Raw genomic sequence first — 21,085 nt, 5'->3', positions numbered from 1 at the left:
ATCAACAAAAATAGAGCAAAAATGCACAATATTGTAAAAACAACACAATGTTTAATCTTTTAATTTTTCCAAGTGCAGCGATGAGTAGAATAAAAAAATTTGAACACCCTTTTTACAATACAGTTTTCTAGAATTGACTTGAATATAAAGCAGTATTTTTACCCTCATATTTGCTTTACAGGGGCTTCTACATACAAACCAACAGGTGGCGCCAAATGACTTCTAACCATGTAAGTCAGAGCTTTTCTTTCTGTCACTCACACACACACACACACACACACACACACACACACACACACACACACACACACACACACACACACACACACACACAAGCGGCTTGGAGATATGCAACCACAGCACGACCACTCGACAAAAATGGCTCAATATTAACACAGGAGGGATTATGAAGCTAATTTTAAAATAAGAATTGTTGATTGATTGATAGGCTGATTGGCAACACTAAATTGGCCGTAGTGTGTGAAAATGAGTGTGAATGTTGCCTGTCTATCTATTTTGGCCCTCGACGAGGTGGCGACTTGTCCAGAGTGTACCCTGCCTAAAGTGGATGGATGGATGAATTTATCCTGAAAATACTTTTGCAGGAACGGTCTTCTGGGTCAATATGACAAAAAACTATAGTAGTTTATGCTGACAAGAAAAACATCCTTTAAACCAGGGTGTCCAAACTTTTTCCAATGAGTGCTGCACACTGAAAAAAATCAAAGCATGCAGGAACATTTTTAAAACCAATACAACATAGAGATTTTTTCAATAACCTTTAGGTTTCCCCAGTTTTTCCCTGGGTCTCAGTCATAAAAATGTTAAAAATAGACCACATATTATTTATTTATTTTTATTTAATACTTAAACCTCCAGATCAACTTCAGGTCTATCTGTCGATATACAGATATAAAAAATTCAAAGGGGAATATTTCATTGATGCAATAATTCATAGCAACATTGATTTTGTTTCATTAACATTTTTTGAGCAGCGACAGTTTAAGAAATTAGTCCTCCTAAAATTCTTGCTGAAGATCCAGAAGGGCCCCAGTCATAAAACGCTTAAGTTTGTAGATCAACTTCAGATCTGTCGATTATGCGTTTTTATTATTTTTCATGTTTGTTTTTTGCACTTTTTGTCAAAGAAAACTTTGTTTTTATGGCACATACCCAACATTTTTTGCCCCCGAAATATTTTGAAGTGGAATTTTTGATGTGAAGTACGTAGAGCCTTGAATAGATCAATCATTCATAACAACAATGATGTTGATTCATTATTTTTTTGAGCAATGACAGCTTTAAAAAAAAACACACCCAGCAGACTAGTTTTGTGTTATTAGAGTCAACACTGCAACCCATTTTCATTACATTTCACCTGTTTGCTGTTTTATTCCACTTTTTCCCTGTGTTTTTAAAAGAGTATTCATAGAATGTGTCGTTGAAAAATGAGCTGCAAGTCCGAAATGGCCCATGTGCCACACTTTGGACACCTCTGCTCTAAACTTTTTTAGTGCACTTAGAAAGAGACGTTTTCAAACCCCTAAAATAAGGTAGAAATAACTTTCTCATGGATGTTTTGTGTGACACAATAAGACCAAACAGGAGACACAATAATCAAAGTAAACTTTATTGCTTCCTCCAGAAAACTGAAAAGAAGAATGTTTTTTTTTTTTTTTTCAAGTCAGTACAGAAAGAGTTGAGATTGCCAGGAAGAGCAGCGATGTCACGGCAAAACTGCAACGTTGTTGTGCATTGTTGAGGTAATACTCGGCTACCTTCTTGTTGGGGTTTGAGCCAGTGAACCAGAGCTGCATGCACCGCCCTGACGTTTTGGAGTACGTAGTATAACGGTAGGAGTTTGACCAGATCTGCTCACACATAGACTTGGATGTTGGGTAAACATCCGTCCATTTTCTGCACTTGCTGCCTTCAGGACATTTGTTGACACCTGTAATGGAGAACGATGATTTAAGACGTAGTAATGTTGGTCTGATATGAGCAAAAAACCCCCAAATGATTTGCATCTAACACAGGCCTGGGAAATAATTTTGCTTCGGGGAGCCAAACTTAGAGAAAAAAATGTGTCCGGGGGCCTGTATATCTATTTTTAGGAACACTAATACAAAACCTCACAATAATGTCTGAATGCTAAAAACGGACCGCCTTAAAAAACGTGAATGGAATTTTAATTTTTTTTACTAAGTGGAGGCAGCATGGCGTAGCGGGTAGAGCGGCCGTGCCAGAAACCTGAGGGTTGCAGGTTCCCTCCCCGCCTCTTACCATCCAAATCGCTGCCGTTGTGTCTTTGGGCAGGACACTTCACCCTTGCCCCCGGTGCCGCTCACACTGGTGAATGAATGATGAATGATAGGTGGTGGTCGGAGGGGCCGTAAGCGCAAACTGGCAGTCACGCTTCCATCAGTCTACCCCAGGGCAGCTGTGGCTACGAAAGTAGCTTACCACCACCAGGTGTGAATGAATGATGGGTTCTCACTTCTCTGTGAAGCGCTTTGAGTGTCTAGAAAAGCGCTATACAAATCTAATCCATTATTATTATTATTATTAAAATCTAATCCATGAAATGAGACACCCAGAATGTACATGAAAATAAAGAATGTGGGATTTACAATATTAACTATTAACGATAAAACACTGAATATTGACAACATATGAACGTCACACCCCCTCTCGATCGACATATTTTACAATCAAGCTAATCGCAATGCAAATTGCAACAAACACAGGGAAATATGAACGCGAAGGGTAAAAAAAAACCCCACCTACAGTCTGATATATGTGATATATTACTAAGCTTCAGATCTTTGTTGTAAAAATCTCCTTCCGTGTCTGTCCCTGACACCCTCATTTCAGGCTGACACTCTGTGGAAACGCACCCTACCCACACTGCTTGGTGCCTCGTCTAAGCTGCTGTGACTTAGATTACCATAGTAACTAGTATATCATGCAAATAGCACAGATTCCGACCATTGAAATACTTTGTATAGTTCAAGACTTACGGTCATTTGAAAACATCACTGCACATCATAATGGCAGCTACAGGTTCCATCTTAAAGATCTAAAAAAATTATGTGGGAATGTCCGGCGGGCCAGATTGAAAAGCTTAATGGACCACATGCGGCCCCCGGGCCTTAATTTGCCCAGGTCTGATCTAACATCTCTGATATTTGATACAAGTTTTACTCGTGCAAAACTGGACAGACAGTTATGATCGAAATGTCCTCCACTCAGCACACAAGGTTGATCTTTTCTTCTATTTTAGGCAAGGCAAGGCAAGGCAACTTTATTTGTATAGCACTTTTCATACACAAGGCAGACTCAAAGTGCTTCACAGACAACAAAGTGAAATGAAAAAAAATAAAAGCAAAATTAAAATGCAGACAATAAAAACAAACTCGAAGACTTCTATGGAAATGCAAGAACCGAGACTCAGATTTCCCTCGCCCGGACGCGGGTCACCGGGGCCCCCCTCCGGAGCCAGGCCCGGAGTTGGGGCACGATGGCGAGCGCCTGGTGGTCGGGCCTGTCCCCATGGGGCCCGGCCGGGCACAGCCCGAAGAGGCAACGTGGGTCCCCCCTCCAATGGGCTCACCACCCATAGCAGGGGCCATAGAGGTCGGGTGCAATGTGAGCTGGGCGGTAGCCGAAGGCAGGGCACTTGGCGGTCCGATCCTCGGCTACAGAAGCTAGCTCTTGGGACGTGGAACGTCACCTCGCTGGGGGGGAAGGAGCCTGAGCTAGTGCGCGAGGTAGAGAAGTTCCGGTTGGATATAGTCGGACTCACCTCGACGCACAGCAAGGGCTCTGGAACCAGTTCTCTCGAGAGGGGTTGGACTCTCTTCCACTCTGGCGTTGCCAGCAGTGAGAGGCGACGGGCTGGGGTGGCAATTCTTGTTGCCCCCCGGCTCAGAGCCTGCATGTTGGAGTTCAACCCGGTGGACGAGAGGGTAGCTTCCCTCCGCCTTCGGGTGGGGGGACGGGTCCTGACTGTTGTTTGCGCTTACGCGCCAAACAGCAGCTCAGAGTACCCACCCTTTTTGGATTCACTCGAGGGAGTACTTGAGAGTGCTCCCCCGGGTGATTCCCTCGTTCTACTGGGGGACTTCAACGCTCATATTGGCAACGACAGTGAAACCTGGAGAGGCGTGATTGGGAAGAATGGCCGCCCGGATCTGAACCCAAGTGGTGTTTTGTTATTGGACTTTTGTGCCCGTCACGGATTGTCCATAACGAACACCATGTTCAAGCATAAGGGTGTCCATATGTGCACTTGGCACCAGGACACCCTAGGCCGCAGTTCTATGATCGACTTTGTAGTTGTGTCATCGGATTTGCGGCCTCATGTTTTGGACACTCGGGTGAAGAGAGGGGCGGAGCTTTCTACCGATCACCACCTGGTGGTGAGTTGGCTGCGATGGTGGGGGAGGATGCCGGACAGACCTGGCAGGCCCAAACGCATTGTGAGGGTTTGCTGGGAACGTCTGGCAGAGTCTCCTGTCAGAGAGAGTTTCAATTCCCACCTCCGGAAGAACTTTGAACATGTCACGAGGGAGGTGCTGGACATTGAGTCCGAGTGGACCATGTTCCGCACCTCTATTGTCGAGGCGGCTGATTGGAGCTGTGGCCGCAAGGTAGTTGGTGCCTGTCGTGGCGGTAATCCTAGAACCCGTTGGTGGACACCGGCGGTGAGGGATGCCGTCAAGCTGAAGAAGGAGTCCTATCGGGTTCTTTTGGCTCATGGGACTCCTGAGGCAGCGGACAGGTACCGACAGGCCAAGCGGTGTGCGGCTTCAGCGGTCGCGGAGGCAAAAACTCGGACATGGGAGGAGTTCGGGGAAGCCATGGAAAACGACTTCCAGACGGCTTCGAAGCGATTCTGGACCACCATCCACCGCCTCAGGAAGGGGAAGCAGTGCACTACCAACACCGTGTATGGTGCGGATGGTGTTCTGCTGACCTCGACTGCGGAAGTTGTGGATCGGTGGAGGGAATACTTCGAAGACCTCCTCAATCCCACCAACACGTCTTCCTATGAGGAAGCAGTGCCTGAGGAATCTGTGGTGGGCTCTCCTATTTCTGGGGCTGAGGTTGCTGAGGTAGTTAAAAAGCTCCTCGGTGGCAAGGCCCCGGGGGTGGATGAGATCCGCCCGGAGTTCCTTAAGGCTCTGAATGCTGTAGGGCTGTCTTGGTTGACAAGACTCTGCAGCATCGCGTGGACATCGGGGGCAGTACCTCTGGATTGGCAGACCGGGGTGGTGGTTCCTCTCTTTAAAAAGGGGAACCGGAGGGTGTGTTCTAACTATCGTGGGATCACACTCCTCAGCCTTCCCGGTAAGGTCTATTCAGGTGTACTGGAGAGGAGGCTACGCCGGATAGTCGAACCTCGGATTCAGGAGGAACAGTGTGGTTTTCGTCCTGGTCGTGGAACTGTGGACCAGCTCTATACTCTCGGCAGGGTCCTTGAGGGTGCATGGGAGTTTGCCCAACCAGTCTACATGTGCTTTGTGGACTTGGAGAAGGCATTCGACCGTGTCCCTCGGGAAGTCCTGTGGGGAGTGCTCAGAGAGTATGGGGTTTCGGACTGTCTGATTGTGGCGGTCCGCTCCCTGTATGATCAGTGTCAGAGCTTGGTTCGCATTGCCGGCAGTAAGTCGGACACGTTTCCGGTGAGGGTTGGACTCCGCCAAGGCTGCCCTTTGTCACCGATTCTGTTCATAACTTTTATGGACAGAATTTCTAGGCGCAGTCAAGGCGTTGAGGGGATCCGGTTTGGTGGCTGCGGGATTAGGTCTCTGCTTTTTGCAGATGATTTGGTCCTGATGGCTTCATCTGGCCAGGATCTTCAGCTCTCACTGGATCGGTTCGCAGCTGAGTGTGAAGCGACTGGGATGAGAATCAGCACCTCCAAGTCCGAGTCCATGGTTCTCGCCCGGAAAAGGGTGGAGTGCCATCTCCGGGTTGGGGAGGAGATCTTGCCCCAAGTGGAGGAGTTCAAGTACCTCGGAGTCTTGTTCACGAGTGAGGGAAGAGTGGATCGTGAGATCGACAGGCGGATCGGTGCGGCGTCTTCAGTAATGCGGACGCTGTATCGATCCGTTGTGGTGAAGAAGGAGCTGAGCCGGAAGGCAAAGCTCTCAATTTACCGGTCGATCTACGTTCCCATCCTCACCTATGGTCATGAGCTTTGGGTTATGACCGAAAGGACAAGATCACGGGTACAAGCGGCCGAAATGAGTTTCCTCCGCCGGGTGGCGGGGCTCTCCCTTAGAGATAGGGTGAGAAGCTCTGTCATCCGGGGGGAGCTCAAAGTAAAGCCGCTGCTCCTCCGCATCGAGAGGAGCCAGATGAGGTGGTTCGGGCATCTGGTCAGGATGCCACCCGAGCGCCTCCCTAAGGAGGTGTTTAGGGCATGTCCGACCGGTAGGAGGCCACGAGGAAGACCCAGGACACGTTGGGAAGACTATGTCTCCCGGCTGGCCTGGGAACGCCTCGGGATCTCCCGGGAGGAGCTGGACGAAGTGGCTGGGGAGAGGGAAGTCTGGGCTTCCCTGCTTAGGCTGCTGCCCCCGCGACCCGACCTCGGATAAGCGGAAGAAGATGGATGGATGGATGGACAATAAAAACAAAAACAGTGCGGACGTTAAAAGTTAAAAGATTAGCTTTTCACCTTAGCTGAAAGCTAAGGTGAACATAAAAGTTTTTAGTCTAGTTTTAAAAGTAGTCAGAGTTGGGGAAAGTCTGACATCTTCAGGAAGTTTATTCCAGCTATTTGTTGCATAGTGACTGAATGATGCTCTCCCTTGATTTGAGTTTACTCTAGGAACCGCTAACAGATTGGTCTCAGAAGATCTTAGTGATCTAGAGCAGTGGTCCTCAACCACCGAGCCGCGGCCCGGTACCGGTCCGTGGACCGATTGGTACCGGGCCGCACAAGAAATTAAAAATAAATAAATAAATAAAATAATTTTTTTTTTTTTTTTTTTTTTTTTAAATGAAATCAACATAAAAAACACAATATATACATTATATATCAATATAGATCAATTTTTTTTTACCAGAGCAAGCAGCTACACAACAGCTAAGCACACAATAGCACACAAGCTAGACATCCGTAAGAAGTGTCCTGAATGTAATTTTTCTCTAAAAGTGGGGCGGGCCCCTGTAAGAGGGAGCAGTGCGATACCAGAACATGCTTTGTTGGTATCAATCAGTATCGTGGTTCAAACCCCGCTTTGAAAAAAAGATGCGCATTACAAAACGCTCTCATTACAAACCATTAATCCTGAATTGCTCATTTTTCCTTAAAACAAATGTACACAAATTGTTTAATTCATTTTAGATTATTTACCATGTTTTATATTGTGCTCTTGAGTTAATTTAGCTGATCAATTAAAATGTATTAAAACTTATTGAGTTTATTTAATTTTATTTTTCAATATCAAATTGTTCAAACCAGTCAAAACATTTTTTTAGAATAAATAAAGATTTTTTTTTTAAATTTAATTTCAAGCAAATTTAAGCACTTTAACTTTTTTTTTGTTACAGACTACAAAACAACGTTCAAGTTTTTCTTTGTTGTAAATTATTCTATATTTCTGTATTTTTTTTTATTTGAATTTAATGCCAATAGTGTCACGGCGGGGTCGCATGTTAATGCGCAGATTGTTTTTCCAGGATGCAAACGGAACTCCGGAGGTAGTGTGCAGGTAACATAATTATTTATTTACCATAAATCAGTCAGACAGTCCTTTTCTTTTGTGAGAGTTACAAACTGACTTGTTATGCATTTCCGCAATTGTCCACTGTAGAGGACGCTGGCTCTCAGGTGGACAACACAAGGCGAAGATGCAGTCTGTTTTGTCTTAGCATACATACATGGATTTCAAAAATCTATATCTTTTTTTTTTGTATGAAAAAAGTTGGACTTTTCTGATCTAAAAAACAAAACAAAACAAAAACACAATATTTACCTAGAAAGGAAGAGCTTGTTTTCAAACTTTTTTCACTGACATTTTCAGACAGGATTTTTTACAACATTGGCATCTTTAAGATCTCTGTCATCATAACGTTGCATATGCCCCTGTGGTTTAAGACATGTCATACCTGTGCTCCAGTCCCATCCCTTGTGCCAATTAGTCTTGCACGTCATGTCGTCCTTGCAGTCCTCCCACCAGTCATTGCAGTCTTCCAAACAAAGCGGCACGTTCAAGATTCGCTCCTTGCGCCAACTCTCATCCGCCTGCACAAAAGGTTTGGATGGTCCATGAATGTCCCTTATTTACTACTGATATCAATTTGTACCAGTGAAAATCCAATCGTTAATACCAACTAACTATATACAGTAGTCCCTTGCCACATCGCGCTACAAAATATTGCAGCTTCCCCACATCGCAGATTTTTTGGGGGGTATATATTTATTTTTAAAGTATATCCTAAAATATTATGGTACAAAAATGATAAATAAACAAAAAAATATCAATACTCCAGTAGCATTGGCCACTAGAGGGGACCAAACCAATCAGAGCGTACTGTTCAGTATCGTGGCCACTGATTGGCTCAGCCTCAGTAAGTATTATACTATGGGCTCTCATAGTATTTAGAAGGTCATACATCGTTGTTTATGCCCAAGCTATGAAAATGTTTGATTAAAAATGAATAATTCCTAGTTAGAGGGGATTCATTTATGACGGTCATGTCCAGAACGATTACAGTAACAGCGATAAACAGACTGATCGTGCCAGGATGATGTGAACTTGTGCTTGAACCCATAATTGAATTAAGATTGTATTAGCTTAGTAATTAGCTATTAAAATAATTAGGAGAAAATAAGATGCTAATAATATAAAATGTATTTACTTTATTATTAATTTTATGAATCGCTCTAAATGCCCTAAACTATGATTATACTACACTCTTAAAAAAATACATCTCTAAGTTTTACCATAAAAAATGCCAGCTCAGTCACTAAAATTTCACTGTAAATGTTTTGGTGGTTTTTACATCTCATTACTACAAATTGAAAAACGAGTTGAGATGACTGAGCTGACGTTTTTTGCTTACTTTTCATGTCAAAATTCCGCCTGTTTTTTTTTTTTAACCATAAAATCCAAGGCTGTTGTTTTGACAGTGCATCACTGTAATTGAAAAAGTACCACATATTTTTACAGTAAAATTCTGGTGACTCACCAGTTAAATTTTTACAGTGATTTAGGAAAACGGTACTATCGTGTTGTCTAAGCAGGGGGGTGTATATTGTAGCGTCCCGGAAGATTTAGTGCTGCAAGGGGTTCTGGGTATTTGTTCTGTTGTGTTTATGTTGTGTTACGGTGCGGATGTTCTCCCGAAATGTGTTTGTCATTCTTGTTTGGTGTGGGTTCACAGTGTGGCGCATATTTGTAACAGTGTTAAAGTTGTTTATACGGCCACCCTCAGTGAGACCTGTATGGCTGTTGCATTGCATTCACTTGTGTGTGTGTGAAACACCGTATATATTATGTGATTGGGCCAGCACGCAAAGGCAGTGCCTTTAAGGTTTATTGGCGCTCTGTACTTCTCCCTACGTCCGTGTACCACACCGTACAGCGGCGTTTTAAAAAGTCATACATTTTACTTTTTGAAACTGATACCGATCATTTCCGATATCACATTTTAAAGCATTTATCGGCCGATAATATCGACAGTCCGATATTATCGGACATCTCTAATTATATCTAAATTGCAGACATTTAACAAAAATATGTTTTTTACAAATATATTTGTGAAAAACACGGTAAAGCTGCTGATGGTGTGTTTGACAAAGCAGCTGGAATGTTCAGTCTTCAAGGTAACTGCTCTACATTATTATTATACGACTTCATAAAACTACTGCACTTGTATGTAGTACATTCTATTCTTTTGATTTTATACAATATTTTTTGACTAAAAGTTAGTTTTTTCTTTTTCAAAGGCATGTTACAAGTTAAAATTGTACTGCTTTGGAGAGGCCAAGCACCAATTAAATTAATTTCATTTCATTCCAATGACAAATGTTGATTTGAGATACAAGAGCTTCTTTACAGAACCAAATAAACTTTTCAGCTGAGGTACTACCCTTCCTGTCTTCACCCTCTCCTATACTGCCATCTAGTGTTAGCAGTACATGTTGAGCTGGGCACCCAGAACTCACCTGTTGAATCCAGGGCCCCAGGTGTGGTGAACATTCATAGAAGCAAGTGTCTTGGACGAAGTGTCGCTTGCACTTTGGGCTCATAACGCCACAATGGTTCCAGTTGAAGTTGTACAAGTAGGAGTTGTCCTCGTTCGCTTCAGCGCTGGTGTTTGCTGTACAACACGCATTGTCACGCCACGGAGCACACTAAAACAGCAAAAATAACTTTTACGCTTTGTTGGAAACGGTCAAGGGACATAGAATGAGAAACATGAATGAGAATAAATTGGGTTCATCACCTGAAGGTAAAGTTGTCCCTCAGGGCCGGGCTCGACTTTGTGGTGTTTAGCATCCATACACATGTTGAGTTTGTCCAGAGAAAGAGAGCCACTGCAGAGGGCGAGCAGCAGGGCTACAGCTACAACCCACATGTCTCTGCAGCACAATCAGCAAAATACACAACAAGTTATCAATTTTATTTTAGGAGTGTATACATCATATAAGCTATCACAATGTCGCAATCAGTCGACAAGAAAGTTCATAAGAAAAACTTGGATGGACGTGCAATCATGGGGATATTGTGTCATATTAAAACCAGAACTTAGAAGTTAAGAATAAACTAGAAGAGGCAATTCCTAAAGGAAATGCATGTGAATGCTCCAATGCTGAAGTTGAAGTGAAATGCTGACAGAATGGAGTATAAGATTTATGGGATAGTATGGGATCTGAGCCGAGGATGTCATTGTGGCTTGTGCAGCCCTTTGAGACACTCGTGATTTAGGGCTATATAAATAAACACTGATTGATTGATTGATTGATTGATTGATTGAATGTAAGAATAGTTTGAATTTTGGAATGGTTTGAATGTTGAAGAGCTGACGCTGAACTGAAATGCTAATATAGGATGAATGTAGAAATGGTTTAAATGTTGAAATCGTTTAAACGCTGAAATCGTTTGAATGTTGAAGAGTTAGAATTTCCAGGAAAACCGGAATTTGGTTTGGAACTTGGGAAAGTGTTAGTTTGAATGTCCAGGATAAGAGGAATGTGTTAATGTTGGAATGGTTTGAATAGGTTGAAAAATGTGGGAATTGCGCAACTTGGAAAAATGTCCCATTCATTTCAATGGGAACTTCCTGGAAATTTGGGAATTTGGGTAAAAGCGGGATTTTTTTAAAATGTGAATGGTTGGTGTTGGAATTTTTCAAATCGGTCGAGAAATGTTGAAGAAGTTATATTTTTAATTGAAAAATGGTATTACGGAATTCCTGGAATTTCAGGAAAACAGGGAATTTTTCCAGTTAAAAAAAACAACTGCGTTTATTTGTCCTGGTTAAGAGGAATGATTTAACGGTGGAACGGTTGAAGTGGGTTGAAAAATGTGGAAGGAGTAGTTGCCAGAAAAAAAGAGTGAAAATATGGCTTTAGAAAACCAGGGATTCTTGAAAGTCCTGGAATTTTTTTTGAACTTGGAAAAAGGGAAGTTTTATTTTCTGGAAGGTGGAATGTGTTGAAGGTGGAATAGTTTGAATTGGTTGAAAACTGTGGAAATGGCGGAAGTTTGAAAAATGGCCAATTCTTTTTTTGAATGGGAAAAATGTCCCAGAAAACCTGGAATTTTTGTAATTTTTCAAAAGAATGCCCGTGATTCTCGAATAGACTGAACAGTTTGAAGTTGGAACGGTTTTAATCGGGTGAAAAATGTTGAAGGTAGAGCGCGCCAAAAATCTGGAGGATAATAATATAATAAGTTGAATAATAAATAGATTAATTTTGATGTAGAAAACCATGAATGCTTTAGAGCATTCACACAATAAATAATAATAATAAATTAATACATTAACAAATAAAACCAGAAGTGTAAGTGTCTGGTGGGTAAGACAACATGGCAAAAATGTAAATACTGTACTAAAATCTGAACTTTATTTACTAAAAGAAGGAAAATAATGAACATTAACTTCTTCTTTCAAGCTGCTTGAAATATTAAAAATGGCATTTTTGTCAAATTGGCTGTCAAACTCAAGGCTCAGGAGCTTGCCACATTCTTCAAAGTGGCCTGCAAAAACCTGAAAATATGCTACTTTTTTGTGTTGGCGTTGCTAGTTTCGACCCCGAGATGCAGAGCAAGGTAGGCAAAGAGCAGGTAAAAGCCCTTTCTATTAAGGAAAAAAAACAAGGCAAGGCAAAAGAAATCTAGTGCAGCATGGACGTGCACAGAAGACAAAGACGTGTCAAGGTACAGAGGACAATGATCCAGCACCGGAAAGGAGCAACAGGTGAAACTAAATAGGCTGGATTAACTATAGGAAAAAATGTGTGTTAACAGGATTTCAGAACAGAGAGTGAAAGTGCAGCAAAACATGGAATCCAGCTGGAAGTACGGCCAAAATAGTAGCACCAGGACAGGAAATGATACAAAATACAGGAAAATAGGCAAACAAAGTCAAACCTGTCATGTAGGATCATAACAAAATGTGTGTCAATAAAGCCTTAAGTTTCTCTTAACTCTATTATTGGTATTTGATACGAAAAGCTATTCCAATATTTTCTTTGGCATTCAAACCACACAAGTTATTTTTACAATAGCTGAACTTTAATGTCTGCTTTCCACCTTGACTTCTGATTGCAAAACAGTTTTTCCATCACTTTGTTGGCATTCATTATGATAATAAAGGGGCAATTATATGTGTAAACATGTTCAGGATGCCTAAACCTTGCCTTTCATCCACTAGTAAAATACTCCCATGTAATATTTTGACTGTACAAGGATTGAGCATTCTTTCACATTTTGTGTTCAGTTGACAATCATTATGACTTCCAGTAGGAAATGTGCTTTAAATTGTGGATGAAGCATGTGACTCACTATCAATTGATAACCCTTATTACTACCTGCACATTTCAGCTAGACTAGAAAGTGCCCTCCTAATACTCCAATGTAATCCACTGAATAAAGATCAATAGCAATATCACACAAAATGAATATCAGGTTCAAGTATTTAACCTAAGAGTCGATAACGTTTTTAAAACATTGTAAATCAAGCTCTAAGCACTCTTGAAGTTTTAGGTGTTTTCCCATGTAGTAGAAACCATTTTACCGTGTCAAGTGTCTGCAGATCCTTCTGAAGCCCAAGAAAGTTTGTGTAAACACACTTGCATAAAAGTGTGTATGAGTTGGAGTGTTTGCAAGAGAATGTCACCAAAGATGATGGTCGTCTAATGTCACGACAAATAGGTTTCCAAAGTCCAAAGTCTGTCAATTGTGGGTGTGTGTGTGGGGTAGTGAAATGTATTACGTCTACTTGTGAGGGACAGAGACAGTCTTATCTCAAGGTCTACTCCTGCTATGAAGCCACCCAAATGGCAAGGTGACCTGAGAATACAAAAATTCAAATAATGTTTGTGCCTCATATGTAGATTGACAACCCATTCTAGAATTTTCTATGAGGATAATATTTCATAAGTGCACCTTTAAAACATAAAAAAAAATGTTCATGTATGACATTCTGACAATAAAATTGCATTTGTGTCCAACTATTGGGCTCTTATTTTAAGTTATTTTCAACCATGCAACCGAGTACTAAAGTATGATTAATCATGATTAATCCAAATGAAAAAGTGTGATTACAATTATTTAAAAAATAATCATTTAACAGCTCTAATATACATATACATGTACTGTATGTTAAGGGAGTTAAGGAGTGATATTGTTGAAACTATCTATCACTGTCACTTTGCACAGACTTATAATCATTCACACTTAAAAAAGAGTCAGTGTATGAGAGCATCATTTTGCATTGACTGGATTTTTTTAATGTATGTGTATGTAATCTGAAACAAACTTAAAACCAATACTATCGGTAACATAAATAAAAATATCCAAAACTGGTACAATAAACATCACATATAAATATGTTATGCCAATATACAAAATAATTAAGAGGGGTACAGTGTATGATTCAGACATAATTTATGACATTTTAATACCTTTTTAGTTTTTATTTTAGTAGAAAGATGAAACGTTTCAATAACACATTTTTTTTTAAATCCTGCATGGTTGTCTTTTGCGGATTTAATTTTTTGCATGAGTAATAAAAAAATTTAGAATAAATTTCACAATGTAATCAGTGTCTCTAACATATCCAAATTAAACATATTTTTTCAATATCTAGTTGAACTGTTGCTTTTTATGAAAAAGTGACTACATTTCAAACCAAGCGGAACCTTTGTGCAATAATACCAAACCGGAAATGAGCGGAAGTCATATAGTGAACACCTACAACATCCGCCGTAGTTTTGAATTATTTGAAAAGTGTCATGTCGATTTCGCAAGTTCTTGCGTACTTATCTTGGTAATAAGTTCATATTTGTATTTTTTATTGTTTTGGGGGGGTTTGAAGAGGGCACTTAATATACTCGATAAACCGGAGGACGTTATTACGAAGCGTTTTGCCGTGGTGGCGACTACCTCAGTTTAGCAGTAACTGTTTTGGAGTCCTATTAAAGCTAACAATTATGTCCACGCTGTTCCCGTCCTTGTTTCCCCGAATAACGGAGTCTCTGTGGTTCAATTTGGACCGACCCTGTGTGGATGAGACTGAGCTACAGCAGCAGGAGCAACAGCATCAAACCTGGGTAACAATCGGAGTTTTGTTATTGATTATATATGGCCTTTGTACATTACAGCCTACAATACTGCGCTCATTAATATGTTCATCAGTGAAAATATAGTAAACTAACCTAGTTATTCACGATTAAATGTCGCTCAGTTGCAGGGGAAGCTATCCCCTGAGGATTGTAGCAAACTACACTACAAGCTAAACGGCAAACCATTACATATACAGTACAGGCCAAAAGTTTGGACACACCTTCTCCTCATCCAATGCGTTTTCTTTATTTTCATGACTATTTACATTGTAAATTGTCACTGAAGGCATCAAAATGATGAATGAACACATGTGGAGTTATGTACTTAACAAAAAAAGGTGAAATAACTGAAAACATGTTTTATATTCTAGTTTCTTCAAAATAGCTGCCCTTTGCTCTGATTACTGCTTTTGCACACTCTTGGAATTCTCTCGATGAGCTTCAAGCACACCTGTGAAGTGAAAACCATTTCAGGTGACTGTCTCTTGAAGCTCATAGAGAGAATGCCAAGAGTTTGCGAAAAAATAATCAGAGCAAAGAGACTTAGACTTCCTTTTATTGTCATTCAAATTTGAACTTTACAGTTCAGATAAGAACAACATTTTGTTGCATTCTAGTGTGTGAATGTGAGTGTGAATGTTGTCTGTATATCTGTGTTGGCCCTGCGATGAGGTGGCAACTTTTCCAGGGTGTACCTCGCCTTCCGCCCGATTGTAGCTGAGATAGGCTCCAGCGCCCCCCGCGACCCCGAAGGGAATAAGCGGTAGAAAATGGATGGATGGATGGATGGATAGCTTGTTGTAGTGCAGGATAAAAGAGCAATAAGTTGCAGATATAAATAAATAGATTACTGTACAGATAAATATATTGCACTTTTGCATATACATCCACGTTTATGGATGTATGTTATATTGTCTTTATATTCCAGGAGTTAATCCGTTTTTGGGGGGAATTGAGGGAATTATTATGATGCGTTCAAGAGTTTTATGGCCTGAGGGAAGAAACCGTTACAGAACCTGGAGGTTCTGTTACTGAGACAGCGGAACCTCTTTCTAGAGTCCAGCAGTGAAAACAGTCCTTGGTGGGGGTGGGAGGAGTCTCTGCAGATTTTCTGAGCCCTGGTCAGGCAGCGGCTTTTTGCGATTTCCTGGATATGAGGAAGAGGAATCCTGATGATCTTCTCCGCCGTCCTCACCACTCTCTGCAGAGACTTCAAGTCTGAGGCACTGCAGGCTCCAGTCCAGACAGAGGACAAAGGGTGGCTATTTTGAAGAAACTAGAATATAAAACATGGTTTCCCCTTTTTTTGTTAAGTACATAAATCCACACGTGTTCATTCAGAGTTTTGATGTCTTCAGTGACAATCCACAATGTAAATAGTCATGAAAATAAAGAAAACACATTGAATGAGAAGGTGTGTCCAAACGTTTGGCCTGTACGGTATCTCAACATAATTTCCTTGTTCTTTGTAATAGAACGTTGGATAGATAAATAATTAATATACCATAGTAAGTAAACAAATATTAAATACATAAAAATCATTATCTCAACAAAAAGTTCAAGATGTTCATCATAGTTGTACTTCTTTGTACTTTGTGAACACTTGTAGTTTGAACAGTCTCTTAAACTGGAAAATATTGGTGCTTTGTTTGATTTCTTTGTTTAATCCATTCCATTTGTCTCTCAAAACAGACATTAACAAACTCCATCTTTACATGAATGGAAATCAATAAAAACAAACATATTTTTGTGCCAGAACTTCAATCCTATGTAAATATTCTACCAGTGTGTAATTAAGCAGCTTGTGGTAATCGGCATGGACACTTTCCCATTGCCTCTCTCCTTCCTGAGGGGTTTGCTCACACAGCTGTGCACTGTCCGCTTTGCCAGAACAAAACATAACTTTTGTAAAATGTTAAAGATAATGTAAAATTAAATAAAAATACCGGTGAATGGCCTATTAATGCACCCCTGGAATAAACATTATTTCAAACAAACAAAGCAGTAACTAGTGCGTCAACATGCTACGTTGATGGAGTGCAAGGTTTTATTTTGGATGCCCTCGTAAAGTAGATGACATCCTTTTACATTCTGGTTGAGTTTACACCCTTGCAGTAAATAATCTCATGATCTCGCCCCAGGAGAGACTCTCTCCTTGTGTGGTTTCTGCCACCTGCCGGCTGTGTGTTATGATTTTGATGACCCACCCTATCTTGCCTCTGATTGGCCTGCCTGTATTGTTTTGCCCTAATCTTAGCCAATCGTGACTCATCATACGTAAAGCAACAAATCATCATGGATTTTGTCATATATAAACCAACCAAGAATTGTTTCCGTATTTATTTTTTTACATTTATTTTACATGCGGCCCCCGGTCCCCCACAGATTCACAAATGTAATCACTGTATTGATCCAACTTTTTTTTACCTTTTTGTTTCCTATAGTTGCAGAGCATTGCTGAAAAAGACAACAATCAGCTGCCCATTGGGAAAACTATTTTTGAGGTAATGATATGTTTTCCCAGTGTGTACAGAATCGATTCCGACCTTTTATGAAAGAAATGTTTAATATCGTCTCAGAAACCCTTGGACAGACATGAACCAATTACTGCACCACAGCTACTAACTATACATAACAATTGATTAGGGATGTTCCGATCAGGGTTTTATGCTGCCGATTCCAATATCAAGCATTCATGAGTAAGATAGGCCGATACCAATACCGATCACATGTATTAACTGTACGTTTAATTTTTTTTTATGGTGAGTGCAATTGACAGTTTAACATTTCAACACAATACTTAACTATTTTTTTCTTCTCTTTTATTGCATACATTTTTTTGGGCAAAACAAAATCAATACACAATAACTAAAATGCAAAAAAAACGATCGACTACATTTTTACATCCTTTGGGTTTTGCCCTCAAAGTTTTAACTTGTGTCCAAAAAATTATTCCTTAGCTGTTGTACTCGGTGTGTAACATGTTCGACCTCGTCCTCCAGTTAGTACTTGATAATAAGACTTAAGATACTAAGAAATGCAGTTTATTTGCAGCTATGTAAGTTATTATTATTAGCTTAAAGGAGCGGCTCCACACTGTTTATGGAGAATAGGGATGGGTGCAGAGTCCGCTACTTTTTTTGCACCTACCAAATCCCGCCGGTCATACCAGGCACCAATTTATGTAAAATCCAACGGTGCCATGTTTCGGTACCTGGGTTACACGTGACATCACGGCCGGTTGCCGACTTAGCCGGCTGAGCGGACTTAGCCAAACTACCTCTGGGTAGTGTTGCAATTTTCACTTCCAACAAAGCAATTGATTCAAAAAACGGTCAAACGTAAGTTAAGTAAGGCTTCACTTTTCCAAAAATTCGTTGGCTTGATGCTAATATACATTAGCTTTGCTATTGACATGATACTGATTAGCATTAGCAATTTTACATGGCGATTTCGACACCTCCAAATTCGTTAATGAAAACTACAACTAAGATGCATGTTATAATCAAACAGCTGGTGCGTAATAAGTACAATTTTTACAGTATTGGCACTTTTTAGGGCGCAACAAAAAACGAAAAAACACCATAAACTATACACTACCGCCCTGTAATGTCCTGGACTGGCAACTGCATTTGCGATTTAATGTCATCCTTACAAATGAGGCTGAGAAATGTTTTAATAAATTAATATACAACAACTGGACAGCAGCTATCATAATCAGCTCATTTTTAGATGTTGCAATAAAATGTTTTATTTTATTTTCAAAAACTATTAACTATTAATATTAATTAAAGTACCTGGAATTGTTGATATATTGATTCAAATATAAATGGTTCCCATTCCTATTTGAGACACATGATTAGCTGCTAGCCCCATGTCATCTGGGTGGTTAAAGATAAATACAGTGTCAGCCAGAGGGTATCAGCCTTAATTGGCAATGGAGCCCTCCAATACTGATCAGTAGCATTCCTGCTATCAATCATTGTGAATTACATGCTTTACGCTTTTTCATCACACATAGTTATCATTCAAAATTATTTGTTAATTGTGGCAAGCTAATTAATTGCTGTGGACATTTTTAGGTTTTATGTTTCTTGAAGGCAGTTTTCTCTGTATACCATTTTACTATATATAATCCTTTAGATTTTTTCTGTTCCCTAAAAACAAAAATGGTATTTCTTTGTCTGCACATGTCATCTTCATTTATTGGCTGCAGGGAGGAGGATACGAAGAGGAGGAGGAGGAAGACGACGAGGACGAGGAGGACAGCGAGGACGACTCAGAAGACGAAGAAGACATGCAGGACATGGACGAGATGAACGATTACAACGAGTCGCCCGATGACGGGGAGATCAATGAGGTGCTTTCATACACCTTTTTTTGTGGGATATATTTTTTCTCATTGCAAACTCAATTGCACTCCCATTTTGAATCCAACAGGTTTTTAGCTTTTATTAGAAAAATATTTGCAAATGTTTCTTCCTTTTTTTGTCAGGTGGACATGGAAGGACAAGACCAAGACCAAGACCAATGGATGATTTAAGAAAGACTTTGGGACTTGTTATTTACACACACACTCACCAGCCATGGCAATATTTCACCCCCACATCTTGAAATACAGCTGCCGAATCTTTTATGATCCAACACATGAGCTTCTGCTGTCAGATAAGTATTATTTTTTTCAACAATATCTTTATTATTGTGTTCTTGTTGGTCTGTTTTCAATAGATTGTGCTGGTGACTGCATGCCCATAGCAAAGCTATGAGGCTCATTAACAGTTCGCTTTTCATTTGTTTGCATCAACAAATAAACAGATTATTTTCATTTAACTCCTCCAAGTGGTGGTTCCTGGCCATGCCCATCCAACGTGTTCCAAGCCAGCCAGCCTTAAAATAGCTGAGGCGTATTGTTAATGTTGTTCTTGGTGCAAAGTTCCAGGTGAGAGTGACTTTTTCTGGTAAATCACATGCTGTTGGAACACCTGCGTAATGACCTTTGGCCTCATCATCCGTCAGTCATGTGTCACTTGTCACACAGCCAGCTTACAATACAGTAATTGTTGTTCAGTCAGCAACTGTATGCTATTTGATGGAGCTGCATCATAAATGCAGCAATTTTATATATTTAAACATTTAATTTATAAAACATTGGCAAGCACTATGTCTTATTTTAACAAAACAAAAAAGGTTTAAAAAAAAAAATACATATATTATCAAATAAAGTAGGCAGAAATTCGTCAATTACAATCAATGCGTGACCTTTTTTTTTTTTTAAAGATTTATTTATGAAATCTGTCTTTGTTTTCATAATTTTTTTCAGTTACAGGATTTACTGAAATAATGTGCTATATTTTGGTGCAATGTTTATGATACATTATGTGGTGACTTACAGTGCATCTGGAAAGTAATCACATCGCTTCACTTTTTCCACATTTTGTTATGTTACAGCCTTATTCTAAAATGGAATTCATAATTTTTGTTACTTAAAATTCTACAGACAATGTGAAAAGGTTTTTAAAAAAAAAATAAAAAAAATTAATTGCAAATAGTAAAAAAAAAAACACATTTTTTTTGTCATTGTCATTATGGGGTATTGTTTGTAGAATTTTAAAGACAAACATTAATTGATTCCATTTTGGAATAAGGGTGTGACATGACATAAAAATGTGAAAAAAGTGAAAAGCGGTGAATGCTTTCCGGATGGGCTGTACAATTACCTTGGTGCCACTTTGTTGTTTAACTTGTTTTTATTGCCAGCAATAAGTTGAACAAATCAAACATTACTCGAGGAAACTTTCCCCCCTTGATATTTAAAGTACAAGACAAGTATTGTAGTATTGCTGGGTTTGTGGTGGATGTCCATTAATTCAATCGAGTTGCATCTGTGGAAGACCAGAAAATTAAATCGTTGTCCCTCACCACATTGTGCTTCAAAGTTGTGGCTTCACTAGGTATAGCGTTTTTATTTTACTTTTATAAAGCATATTGTATGTACCGGTATTTTGGCCTAAAAATGGCTAAATGAACTGAAAATGCCAACACTATTTTACTACACTAGTATTGGCCACTAGATAAGACCAAACCAATCAGAGCACGCTGTCCGGTATCGTGGCCACTGATTGGCCTTGATTCAGGCAGCATAACTGTATTGTAAATTATGAGTGTGAAGGTGACAATATTGGTGATATTTTTTGTTTAGAGGACTCTCATTATGTTAAAAAGCATACTTGGAAGGTAGTAAACTATGAAAATATTTGGTTTTTAATTAATAAT

The 21,085-nt window shown here is 40.0% G+C and overlaps 2 protein-coding genes across 2 annotated transcripts; one reads left to right on the top strand and one right to left on the bottom strand.

Annotated features, from left to right (window-relative positions):
- Positions 1-1,614: 1,614 nt before the first annotated feature.
- On the bottom strand, positions 1,615-13,436 carry folr (folate receptor). Its single transcript, XM_061925754.1, has 5 exons — positions 13,264-13,436; positions 10,468-10,603; positions 10,187-10,375; positions 8,125-8,260; positions 1,615-1,951 (listed from the first exon to the last, which is right to left on the bottom strand). The coding sequence occupies exons 2-5, from the start codon at positions 10,597-10,599 to the stop codon at positions 1,680-1,682; spliced, it is 729 nt and encodes a 242-aa protein (XP_061781738.1). The 5' UTR covers positions 10,600-10,603; positions 13,264-13,436; the 3' UTR covers positions 1,615-1,679.
- Positions 13,437-14,410: 974 nt separating this feature from the next.
- anapc15 (anaphase promoting complex subunit 15) lies at positions 14,411-19,642 on the top strand. The gene is made up of 4 exons (XM_061925755.1): positions 14,411-14,800; positions 17,257-17,316; positions 19,029-19,172; positions 19,308-19,642. Exons 1-4 carry the CDS (start codon positions 14,681-14,683, stop codon positions 19,353-19,355), a joined length of 372 nt encoding a protein of 123 aa, XP_061781739.1. The 5' UTR covers positions 14,411-14,680; the 3' UTR covers positions 19,356-19,642.
- Positions 19,643-21,085: the final 1,443 nt, after the last annotated feature.

The sequence above is a fragment of the Nerophis lumbriciformis genome, linkage group LG30, assembly GCF_033978685.3.
Source record: "Nerophis lumbriciformis linkage group LG30, RoL_Nlum_v2.1, whole genome shotgun sequence".
NCBI classification, from domain to species: domain Eukaryota; kingdom Metazoa; phylum Chordata; class Actinopteri; order Syngnathiformes; family Syngnathidae; genus Nerophis; species Nerophis lumbriciformis.
The sequence above is the reverse complement of the archived record's forward strand: the minus strand, read 5'-3'. Positions and strand labels throughout refer to the sequence as shown.

Bases quoted from the DNA above. Each gene is read 5' to 3' on its own strand.
- anapc15 (XM_061925755.1), top strand. From the start codon at position 14,681: ATGTCCACGCTGTTCCCGTCCTTGTTTCCCCGAATAACGGAGTCTCTG. The intron at 14,801-17,256 runs GTAACAATCGGA...TGTTTCCTATAG, and splicing joins AGCAACAGCATCAAACCTGG to TTGCAGAGCATTGCTGAAAA. The intron at 17,317-19,028 runs GTAATGATATGT...TATTGGCTGCAG, and splicing joins TTGGGAAAACTATTTTTGAG to GGAGGAGGATACGAAGAGGA.
- folr (XM_061925754.1), bottom strand. From the start codon at position 10,599: ATGTGGGTTGTAGCTGTAGCCCTGCTGCTCGCCCTCTGCAGTGGCTCT. The intron at 10,376-10,467 runs GTGATGAACCCA...TTGCTGTTTTAG, and splicing joins AGGGACAACTTTACCTTCAG to TGTGCTCCGTGGCGTGACAA. The intron at 1,952-8,124 runs GTATGACATGTC...TCTCCATTACAG, and splicing joins GGGATGGGACTGGAGCACAG to GTGTCAACAAATGTCCTGAA.